This window comes from Patagioenas fasciata, chromosome 2 (assembly GCF_037038585.1).
Source record: "Patagioenas fasciata isolate bPatFas1 chromosome 2, bPatFas1.hap1, whole genome shotgun sequence".
In the NCBI taxonomy this organism is placed as follows: domain Eukaryota; kingdom Metazoa; phylum Chordata; class Aves; order Columbiformes; family Columbidae; genus Patagioenas; species Patagioenas fasciata.
In genome coordinates, this window is record NC_092521.1 from 117797734 (window position 1) to 117810034 (window position 12301).

The 12301-nt window shown below is 40.3% G+C and overlaps 1 protein-coding gene across 2 annotated transcripts in view; it reads left to right on the forward strand.

The window, feature by feature from the left end:
- STAC (SH3 and cysteine rich domain) overlaps positions 1-11005 on the forward strand; it is a 71560-nt gene extending 60555 nt beyond the window's left edge. For both annotated transcript variants that reach the window (XM_065831871.2, XM_065831870.2), the window contains exon 11: positions 8458-11005. In XM_065831871.2, the coding sequence (XP_065687943.1) occupies positions 8458-8556 (99 nt within the window). In that variant the 3' untranslated portion in view covers positions 8557-11005. The remainder of the gene's footprint in view (positions 1-8457) is intronic.
- Positions 11006-12301: the final 1296 nt, after the last annotated feature.

The window sequence follows — 12301 nt, forward strand, 5'->3', positions numbered from 1 at the left end:
TTAAGACAGCACCAAACAAACCCGTAAATCTTAAATTTAACTCTCATTCACCAGTTGCAAAGTGTCTTTAATTATTAATTGCTTGTGTCAACACTTACACTCCCTCTCTACAGGATGTAATTTATTCTAAACTAAAAGTGCTGCTGTGAGTTCAAGTGCACCACGTGCAGCAAGGACTCACAGGGTCTGTTCACCCTGATCCACTTTCAGCAGCTCCTTCTACTTTGTGTCATTCAGGTGGGTTCCCAAAGCAAAAGCCATGGCTGCCGTTATGGGGTCCTGCCTATGCTCTGAATTTAAACTTGATTTTAAATATTTACCGGACATTTAATGCATCCAAGTGCCAAGTCTGGTGATTCTGGGGTTTAAATGTCTGCTGAGGTGAAGCCAAAGAAGAATAGGGCTCAAAACCTACATGAAGGGGCAGTCAGGTTTGTGGCATACGCCCACATAAACAGCAAGGCACAGCCTCTTTTCTCTGACACCTGAATAAAATAGAAAGCTAGATTTTTCTCATTGCATCTTGTGAAGCCTAATGTTCTTCACCTCATTAGATATTTCCTTTCCTTTGGCAACTGATGTCACATCACCAGGAACTGTTTGCCTTACAGTGCCTGGACAGCCACTGATTTTAATAAAGCAGAGCAGAATTCAGCTGTAGGGTGGTCTTCAGGGCCATAGGTTTTTCCACACAGAATTTCTGTAGCACTTCACTGGTGAATAAAGTTAACCTGTACCTTTGCTGCTGCTTTGTGGCATACAAGTGCTAACAATCCTTGGATATACACAGCTTTTTAAAGAAGGTGTGGCAATAAAGTAACCTGAACATATTTCAATTTTCCCTGTGCACATAGTATGTTTGGCAGGTCAAAAGCTGCTAAAAAGAAAGAAGGTGCTGAATTTTTTTTTTTTTATGCAACACCTCTTTTGGTTGTTTATGTATGTGCATACAGAGGGAAAAAATAATGCCAAAGCAAAGCAGAATGAGAGGTTTTTACACCTTTCTGCTCTAGTATAAGCAATGCATGATGACAAAGCCTGAAGAAATGGTAATGTGGGAATTAGGGCATGCCAACAGGAGGTAATGGTCGAGGTCTGAGTCCCTTCTCAGGATTGGGGATTGGACTAGATGATCTTCCAAGGTCCCTTCCAATCCCTAACATTCTGTGATTCTGTGATTTTTGTCAGTGAGCATACTAGACCCTCTCTACTCACATGGTTGCTGCTGCAAACAGTGAGGGCCCACTTTCTTGACTCATTTCTCACAAAAGCACAGTTTCAAAGTGAGCAGACCTGGCAGCTTCATCTAAGCACAAGGACTTCACATTGTCCCTATTTCATAATAGGCTCACAAGGGAGCTTGCAGTCAGGAGCTTGTCATCATCTCTGGTAGGGCAGGAGGTAAACAAAGGGATGAATCCATCCTGTCTGTCTACTACATCCTCTTTTTTAGTAAACTTATTCAGCCCTATCTCAAACCCACAGAAATGCTGAGGTTGAATGCGAATGGTGTCCTCACTCTGTGTGGGAGAGGCTTCAGTGGAACAAATAAATATATGGTGTGAACCAAGGGGCAGAGATCAGACTGAACAAACACATGAGTACAGCGATGGGAGAGAGGAGGAGTGGAGGCAGCAGATCCCACTCCACACTCGCACAAATTATGCAAAAAGGGAACATTCAAGTGTAATAGCTTCAAGGCAATTTGGAGTAATTTCCAGGCCAAACAGTCACAGTGAGGCCGTGGACACCTATCTACTTCACCCTGCCCCCCAACACAGGGTTTGAGTTCCATATAATAACCCCCAGTGAAAACTGCCAGCATGCACAGGGCCAGCACATAGCGGCAGCATGGAGGCAGGAACAAAAGGACTCCCCAACCCAGCCTGCAAGACGTGTGGCCCCCATGGAGATCACTGCCTTAATGGCAATATTTATTTATGTATTTATGTATTTATTTATTTTTAGCACAGCAGCTTTACTTCGATTGTGGAACAACTCCTATTATGAAAAACTTTTTAATGGTTATTGGGAATTTTTAATGCTAAAATGTTATATTTCCAAAATCAAATATCTTTTACGTTTTCTTCAGCCATTTCTCTTTTTTCCTGTCCCTTATTTCACTGGTTTTTTTCCCATGTGAAGCAGAAACAAGGATGCAATAAGGAAGGAATAAAAAGAGAAAAGAAAAAAAAAGTCGTCTGAATGGGACTTATAAGAAAAGTTTAGCAGATTTTCTTTTTTTCCTTTTTTCTCTATTGGGCGATTTCTGTGGGATGTAACCAATCATTTTAGCTGTCTCTGGGCACAGTGTCCAGAGTGCTGTGAGTAGAATCTATGTACTACATGCAAAGAACTGGCTTGTTCCAGATTAGCGAGAAGGGGAGATCATTCATTTCTACTAATTCCTGTCAAGTCTCACTTTAGCTAGAAAAACTCATTAACTGGTCTAATAAACTCCTGTGACTATAGTATGACTGTCTCCATTTTATGTTAATTCACTGGATCAGATTCTGCTGGGTCTAATAATAGTTCAGAACCATTGTGACAACAAAGGCAAGGATGATATGCCAATAGGAAAGCTTATGTAGTGATAATAATATGAATTTTCAGTATATTGCTTGATACTATTCACGGTTTATACTGCAGGTCACTGTCCCCTTTGTGCTTTATATGAATGTTCCCAGGTAGATCATCTAATCTTGTATGGAAAAAGGCAATATATTCACATCAACTATGCCACAGGAATACATTAAGAAAAGCCATTTCAGGCAAGCAGAGATATTTTCAAAGTTTGAAGCACAGTGGGTGAGGACTTTCTCTGGAATCACTTGCTAGTTTTATGCCCTGGGAATAATATTTTGCATTTCAGCTTCATTCGAACCTTTCTGGCAAAGCTAATATTCAAGGAGAGGATTGAAAGAAAAACAACACAATTTGCTCACCCATCTTGAGCAATATGCACAAACTGGTCTTCACAAAGGATCTCTTCAAAATTTCATTATGAAATATGAACCCATCCTATGAGAGAAAAAGTGTGCTGCTTTGAAGACATCAACATCTTGGATTTTAGGGTTCACTGACACATTTGTGCGTCCTGAAACAAATTCAGAAGACAACTGGGCACCATAGGGCTCAATCAGGAAACTGTGAGAGGGAGGTAGACTTAGCCTCTGCTATCAATAAAGCAAAATTATTAACAGGGAAATCAAAACCAGGCAATTTCTATGGCTTTCCACTCTTTTAAGCTGTCTTGCACACAATACTGACTGCATAATTTCCAACTCTAATTGATTGTACCATCACCTGGATATGTAAAGTTTTCTCCAGCCTGTAGCTTCTGCTCTAGCCTACCCAAATTCATTACCATACTATTTACAAATGCTTCTTTGCATGACTACAGGACCTGTTTCAACCACTTTTCGCAAAAGAAAAAGTCACAATTTTGAAAATATTCATGTAATATATCATCAAATTTGGAAAAGCATCTCTCCTAAAATGCCTCTAACATTTTTGGTCATCCTTATTTTTAAATAAGTCATAATAATCTGTTGTTTAAATATCTGCTTTTACTCTTGTTACAATATCCTACTTAAATAACCTCTTTTAAAAAACCTATTCATGCCCTTCATTGACAGTATCACATGGTCACACTAATACAAAACACTTTAGAGTTGGTCTTTTTGTGATTAAACAATACAACTGATTTTAAATTGCACAAGTGATCTTGTGCAATAGAAATTACCCCAAACCATGACATTTGTAACAAGACTGGAAATCAGAAACTCTCTGCCTCATCCAAATTTGGGCTGTGAGTTTACATAAAGGTCAGTGCAATAGGTGCATTTTGCAATTGATGTGTTTTATAAATGTCACTGATGTAAACTAGCCCTGCTACAGAAAACATCTCCCAACAAGTTTCTGCGGTGACAGCAAATAGGCCACTGCTGTTGTGATGACCACAACCTCCGAACCAAAACACTCAGCCTTGCAGTCCCCTTGGCACCACAGCTCAGGGGACAAACTTCTCTCCTACCCCAACACCCAGTAGCACAAATTTCAAAAAGAGTGACTTCTAGGCACATGTATGCTGGCAGCTATGTGCAGGTTTGATCCAGCCAGTCCAAGAGAGCCTGGGAATGAGCTTAAACACATCCATGAGGTTAGGCTCAACAAGGCAGGCTTGCAGCACTGGTCTCCAGCCCTAGATGATGCTCATGGCTCAGGTCATCTTCTTATTAATTTGGATGCATTGTTGCTACCTGGCTTTTCACCTCACTGTCTTGGAATTACTTTTTGTCCCCACATTTTTCATCCTGGAATACTCTAAAAGCAGCCAAACTTCTAATAGCATGAGTCAGCTGCCTTTGAAAATCAGTTGCATCATGGTGCCTGATGCATTCGGACTGAATCACTTAGAACACAAATCCAGAGTAGAAAGTGGTGTTGCAGCTCATTATATGCTCCCCAGCTGTAACTGCTGCACTTCACAGCTAAGCTTAAAGCAAAAAGGATCTTTTTTCGGTTATCTCTGATTTCCATTGGTGTTAGTCTTGCTGAACAGGGATGGATCTCCCCATTCATTCAGAGATACCGAGTGATGCACAGGTTTCACAAGAGACCAAAACATGAGCACAGCCCACTATGCATACAGTTTAGTCCAGGTCATCTTTAGTCACCTTTAAAACCCTAAATAACTGCCATAGGTAAAACAAGCTGCTGTTGTCAGTCTGAAAGCTAATGAAATAGCTGATATAAAGCCTGTCATCATCATTTGCACTACGATTGAATGGGTATGAAAACTGAACTACTTATTGTTTCCATCCACAAAGCTCACATAGGCAAGAACTTCAGTGCACGGGGAGCAGCAGATATAGAAACTCCCAGTGTACCTGTGCTGTCTTTCTTACAGACAAACAGAAGACTTGAGCTTTCAGACCTCTTGACCTGTCACTGTCTGCGGGCTCCAGGACAGATCTTGAAACTGTACTGTCCTCATAACTAAATTCCTATTCCATCAGAACCAGTCCGTGGCTGACAGATAGGTTAAATATATACAGGAGAGAGAAGATAAGCAAAAAACAGCTGCAGAAAATTAGAGCAAGCTCAAAGTTACTCCTGGACAAAGAGAATTTGCCACTTGAGCCCAAATTCAAAGCACAGGGCTTAGACGAACAGGAGAGTATTAATGACGTGCAGCTTAGAGGATTATTTTCTAATTGCGCATCTCCCCCATCTGCTTGGGGCTCACTGACAAAAAAATCCTCAGGGCAGAGGTTGACAAGTTCAGACAACAGTAATTATGTGAACAGCTTTTTGTTTTGGTTTTAGTGTTTTGGTTTAAAAAAAACCCAAAAAATAAAAAAAGTAAAATAAAAGAGTAGGGAGGTGACTTTATGACATTAGATCCTACTTTCAGCTGTTTCTGAAGATAACCTCATGACTAAGAAATAACCTGAGATGTGGTTTCTTGTGGCTTACTCCACTACCCTGTTTCCCCAAAAATAAGACCTACCCTGAAAATAATCCCTAGCATCATTTTTCAGGAAAACAAACAAAAAAACACAAACAAGCAAACAAAACCCACACACACACCTGTTTGTCTCCATTTGTGTTGCTACCAAATTCACTGCAGAATGGCTACCCAATGGCTCACTTACCTTGTCAGGGCAGCAGCCTTCCCCCCAAAATATGCCAGCCTAAGAAGCTGCCATTCTAAGCAGTTTCCAATTTGATACAGCAAACCATGCACCTTGTGCCTTCGCAATCATCATGTTTGCCATCTGTCACCAGGGCTAGTCCTCAGTGACAGCTGATTCATCAGGTGACGTCCAAAACTCTGGATACCACTCTGAACTTACCTGGGTTACTCCTGATTTACACCTACCTAAGAAAGCCAAGAAGCAAATTCCATGGCTACAACTTGTGGGTGAAATACTTGGCAGCACTCACAAAAGGAGATGAGGACAGAAGCAGCCAAAGATGGTATTGTGTTCCTTTTCTTCCAAAACTGCAGAATTTGGAGCAGCTCCAGAGCTTTGCAAAGCTCCAGCAGCTGCCACAGCCCCAGGGGACCTCCTGAGTCACACAGGATTAGCAAAGTGTGGCATATTGTAGCCAAGCTCACTCTGCCCCCAACACATCCCCTTCCTGCAGAGGGAGTGGGAAAAAACTCTGCCAGTCAGGGCTGACACAAGCAAGGCTTAGTGTATTAGTGTGAGAGAATTTCAGCTGGAATTTGGGAGAATCCAGATCAATATATTACTATGTAGAGTGAGAGAAGTTCTTGGAGAAAGGCCTTGTGCTCCTCATGCCCAATGAATATCTAAAGCTATTGCTATAGCAGAGCACTCCCACTGATATCAAGAAGCACTCAAACCAGCAGCAGAACAAAAAAAAAATAAGGTTTTCAGAAAGTTCAGTTTTTTTCTTTTGTCCACAAATCATTCTGCTGACAGTTCAAGCCATCAGGGAAATGCACTCAGTCCTCACAATAGCACCAGAGGTTAAGTAAGAAATGCAGCATATGGATAGTGAGTAGTGCAGACCTGCTGGAGGTCTGACTACTCTTGGGGTTTCTTTGGCCCGTGCAAAAAACTAGAGGTCTTGCAAACATCTTTAGTTAGGAAGAAAGCACAGTGATGGAGTCAGGCATTCCTTCTAACCTGCCAGGTCTATTTATAGAGAAGCTGCAAAGGCTCATTTTCCCGCACAGCAGTAGGGATCAACCAAGAAGGGGCGTTTTCCTACTCTTTGATACTATGTCATGCTTGACCATCCTTAGTCTAATACTTCTTTGCCAGCTTTTTCTCTCATTCTTGAAGTTTTCATAGTCTTTCTCAGAAACACAGACCAACATCTAGCAGTAGTTAGGAATACCTTTCTGTGTACGTATGCTTTACACCTCTCTGCTTCGAATGGTGATGTGTCTGAAGAGGGAGCAGCTGCTGTGCCAGAGATTCACGGCTCAAATTATCTTGGCTCTTTTGCAACAGTAGCTAAATTAAATGACATCAGCTCCATACCTCTCCCACACTTTCCGTGTGATTTAGCCCAAACAACAATACATTATTTTTTTAATTGCATGTCAACTCTGTTTGTGTGCTCAGTCATTCTACCCCAGGGATCCAATTCAGTTAGTGTTAAGTGGGTAGCTTAAGTAAGAGACATAATGAATCCATTTGCTTCCCAAGCCTTTGTTTACAGGTACAGAGATGCACCTGACTATTTCCAAATAGTGGAGGTGGCAAATATTAAGCAGCTTCACCTCCTTCATGTTTCCCTCTGCAGCATCAGTGTTGCTACTACATTTTATATATGTAATAACAGGAGGACAAGCTGGCCTAGAATTAAGATGTGGTATTTAGGTGTCACCATACAATCCAGACCAGTCATGCTGAAATGCATTTAGCCAGGAACATTTTCAAGCCATTTTGTTCATTTCATACCCTCTGAATTATTGTAATTAAATACAATAAATACATATCAGACAGAGCCTTTGTGTTAGTCCAGACGGAGGGCTTTAAAGACCTGGCATTGAAATCACTGAGTTGGCCTCAATAGGACCATCAGTTTTCTGGATATTTTTCAGCCTTGTTTGATTGGTAGGAAATACACCATTCCTTGGCACAGATGTTTGAAAACAGTTCTTTATTTTGCGTGGCTCTGTGCTCAAGTGCCCAGTCAAAAGTATCTGTGCCACTAAGCTTTCAAATAGCTCAGCCATTACCAAAAGTATTTCAGGATGGGCCCTAAAATGGAAATACCTGAGATCGCAAAGGTCTTCAGGAAATGCAAACCTTTACCATGATGCAATATTTGTACTACTGTAAAGACCATATGTTTTCACCATAATTGCCTCCATTTGCAGTAGGTGTTATACAAATAGACTCACAGAGCTGGGTTCAGATCAAATACTTTGGTATCCACAAACAGGCACAGGCAGGTGCAAGAGCTGAGTCAATAACATAACCCTTTGCACATCCGAGAAGTACTTGGGCTCCTTAAACATCCAAAAGATAATATGTTTGCATTCAGATCAGCTGCTACAAGTCACCCACCTTGGCATCATGATTCTTTTTTGCCACCAACTGTTGACAGAGCCAGCTCACTCATGATCTGAAATACCAAATCCTCTCACACACTGACAACTTAGTCACAATCATTACAATAGGCTGAAGTCATTATTCCAGTTTCAAAATCTTTGATCCACTACAAAGTTCTTAAAAATTTTAACGTCTCACATGTATACATGGCACTTCAAGAAGGCAGGGGGAAAGGTAGTTTTCTAAATATATAAGTTTAAGTTTCTTATCAAAGCAGTGAGTCTAAAAGGATTGTTCTACTTATAGAACTAACTAAGCAAGATGTCTAACCCATCTGATAGATAGTCTAGAATAATTTGTCACTTGATCGCAACAAAGAGTTTTATTATTTTCATACTTTCTTTGCATTCAGATTTGTGTGACTTCTGAAAAGGAACACGATGGCTTTATCAAAGTATACAGTGGGAAGAAGAAAGGCTTTGTCCCCATAGACGTCTTAGAAAACATCTGATTTCAACAGCCCGCCTGCTGCAGTAGGAGCCCTTTGTTGGCAATGCCTGTCTGCCTCATCTCACACTGTGTCAACCCAGATGGGCTGTCTTGCAGATGTTCAGGGAAACAGTGAGAAAACTGCAACTACAAGAAGAAAAAGACATTTAGACTGCCACACCAACACTAAGAAGAAAGATAAGTGGAATGATTGAAAGAAAATATAGTAAGAAACCACTAGGGAAATTAGAGGTCCTTGGATACTAACAGGAACAAGGTAAGGAAAATAAAGTCTGGGCTGATTTCTGGGGCAAGATGGTTGTTACAGCCCTTATGGAGACAGACAGTTTGTTCTGAAGGACTAAATTCATGTCCTGTTCTTGTGTCTTAGAAAACTGTTGGACTGCTTTCTTGTTTGGAGTGTGTATTTGGGGGGGTGGGAGGGAAGCACTGTCCTCATACTACAGTCCAGTGCTTGTAGTAAAGCGTGGCTGTGGTTCTGCAGTTTTGTCCCCAAGATCAACTGATTGATTTAAGCATTTAATCCTGGTGTTCAGTCTCATAACAAAGCAGTTTGGAGACACTATGTGAAAATCACTCCGAGAAATGCACTGTGCCCTGGAAGTCGGCAGCTTTCTCTTTCTGTGCAACATTCCCGTATGGAAGAGTAGCGAACTTGTGTGTCCTTTGTTTTCTCTGTATATGAACAAAAACTGTCAGCGTATGTCGGGTGTGATGGCTGCTATCATGGCTCACAAAAATAGCTGGCCCTCTGATTCACAAGCCTGCTTGGAAGCATCTCTCTGCGTTTCCTGCACCTTTATCTGGTGATACAGAAAATGGACAAAATGCTGGGAGAGAGCCACGGGCTTAAACATTTTGTATTTTCTGTGTTTATTGCACTTAAAATATTTTATATATTAATCCTATTTATAGAAAAGAAAACAGTCAGCTAACACTCCGGAAGACTGAAAATGCTAGGGAAGGATAGATGGCATATAGAAGTGAAGTCTGTAATTATCAAAATCCAGAACTCGCGACAGAAAGACACTGAGTGTCTTAGCAATGTGTCCACACTGCAAAGTTGTCTTCTCCATTTGCTAAATAGAAGTTTTGCAGATACAGCAGTAAATACACTGACATGAATTTCTCCTTGGCATAAGCCACCGTGAGCATCCCATAAATCATCTCCATCCCAGTGAGACTGCATAGACAGGTCTGTTTTGTCCATTGAAGTCTCCATCTTCAAACATGTTTTGCGCATACGAACCTTGGTATCTGGAGAGCAGTCTGCGGGATCTGTGGCTCTTGACCAAATTGTACATGTCAGCCAGTGCCAATTCTGTTGTTGAGCAAGGGCCTTATGGTGGTTAAAGACAGGGAACCTAATTTCCAAGAATTTAATTGGATGTAATTGCACTAAATGCACTTAAACAGCTTAGCATGTATTATGACGTAGAGATTAAGTCCTATCCCAAAGCTCCTGCTGAATTCATGCCTTATTTGACCAGCCTGAGACTGCATGCCAGTCTTGACTGCGATTAACCCCAAACTGGTGTCTTAAATCCTGACACTGCAAGATGAAATTCAGATGCTGCCAGGTTAGTACAGGCATTTGTAAAGTTGACACTGTTTCTAAAAACAAGCAATCAGTTCTGCTTACATGTACCGAGGCAGTCTGAATCTGTGTTGCACAGCCCAGGTCTCATAGTTGGGTTGCACAATTTGAATAGCTGATCTTACTCAAAGCCTTATGAAACATAGTGCAGATCTACACATGACCAGAGGTTCACAGAGCAGATGAGTCTTCAACTTCTCAGAGACACCTTTTGCAGCTCTTAACGTATCACTTAATTGCAGAAGAGGAAATTGCAGGGGTGTCAACTGCTGAAACCTGGACCTTCATAATGCAAGTGGTCTAATACCAATTATTAAAGTCCTCCTGGCTGATCAAAAGTATCTGATTTCATATCTTTTGTGGGAATATCAGCAATTTATACATGGGGGTTTTCAGTGCAAACAATGAACATTTGAGCAGCTCATTTTCCTAAGTAATAAATGAAGTTAGTGGGAGGACAGAGGATTCTGACAAGCCTTAAAGATCAAGAGGAGGAGAAGACATATTAATCCACTCTACTTTATAAGACTTTTACATTCACCTATTCAAAAGACAAACTCAAGTGTTTGTTAGAATTAAAATATTTGCTACTTTTGATCAGGCCTGTTTGTCAAGTGGGCAAAGGAAAACTATTAATCTATACATATGTGCTGTTGTTTACATGATTGCATCATACTGTGATTCCTTCCTATTTCAGTCTTCTATGATTTCAATTTATCCCTACAATGTGCATCATACTATTCAAAGAATTATACTAATATTACCTACAACTCACAATGGCCTTTAATCAATGTCAGTTTGATTCCTTTTGATACTGAGCAATAAATAATAAAGTGACTGAGTGAAAGCAAAACAGACCTTATGTGGACTGTATTACACCTGAGAAAGCATTACTTCTGAACCAAAGCTTTCATGGTTATATTTTCTTGATGGTTTTTTGTTTGTTTGTTTTGTCTTTTTACTGGGCTTTTGCTGCTGTTTGATATGGAAACATAATTTATTACTAATTTAGCAAGAAGCACATACAAGTTTTACTTTAAGCATGTGATTCATTGGCTGTTTGCATGCTTAAAGCTGAAGCACTTTGCTGAATTAGGGTCATTTTCCTCAAATTTATTTTGGATGCCTTACTCTGAATCCAGATGAGTATCCCATCATTTCTTCCTACCATATGCAGTTCACAATAGATGCTGCATTAGCAAGCAGTTTAAAGTCAGACAGAAGATGTAATGGACTTTATCTGACATATGCTCAGAAAAATTGAATTTTAGGAGATGAATGTTGTTTACGTTTAATTTAATATTCTGCTTAATAAAGACTACATGATGGTTGGAAGGAGAATAGAAGTGTATGTTTCTTGGTTTCTTTGCATCATTTTCAGTTATCCACCTTCCAGAACATTTACTAAACCCATCCATTACAGAGCATTTTCATTTAAAATCTACAGCACTTCTGTTTGCCATGTTTAGCAAACCACTTCTAAAGAAGTTCTTCTGCAATGTATACCACTTGTGCAGACTTGGAGTTTTGTGGTGGGGCCATGCTGAACATTTGTTTCTGGCACATCAGAATGTATTTTAAGCCATTCAACATCTCATCAGAGCATGAAACTGCCTACAGAGTATTTTCATAAGTGTTAGGAATAGTTGATCAACATGAGTTGAGGATGAGCTGCCTGATTCATTATTTCCTCCCACCTGTAAATAATACAATATCTCGGATTATTATCATCTTTCTCTACACTTGGCCACTTGGACTTTGTGACTTCCTTTGGAGGCAGATGCTGCAGTACACTGTCAGCTGTGGACTCATTACCCAGGGGAATTAAGACATTCCTACAAACATTGTGTATCTTTAGCATTTATTACAGGCCCTTTTTTTGGTAATTATTTGTTGAGATTCAGTTGACTAAATATAGCATCCTGTGCCATTGTAGACAGATTAGGTTGTCAGAGGAACCCACAAAGGGCCAGCAGGCAGTGACACTGGCAGTTTGGAAGAGTAATGACCTTTTAAAGAAGCCACCGGAGGTCATGTAGGTTGTCTAAAATGACACTAGACAGATGTTTTCAGAAAACAAATGCAACACATTTATTTTAAATATGTGCAGACAAGTCTGATTTATTGAGTACTCAGATTACATCTTTCT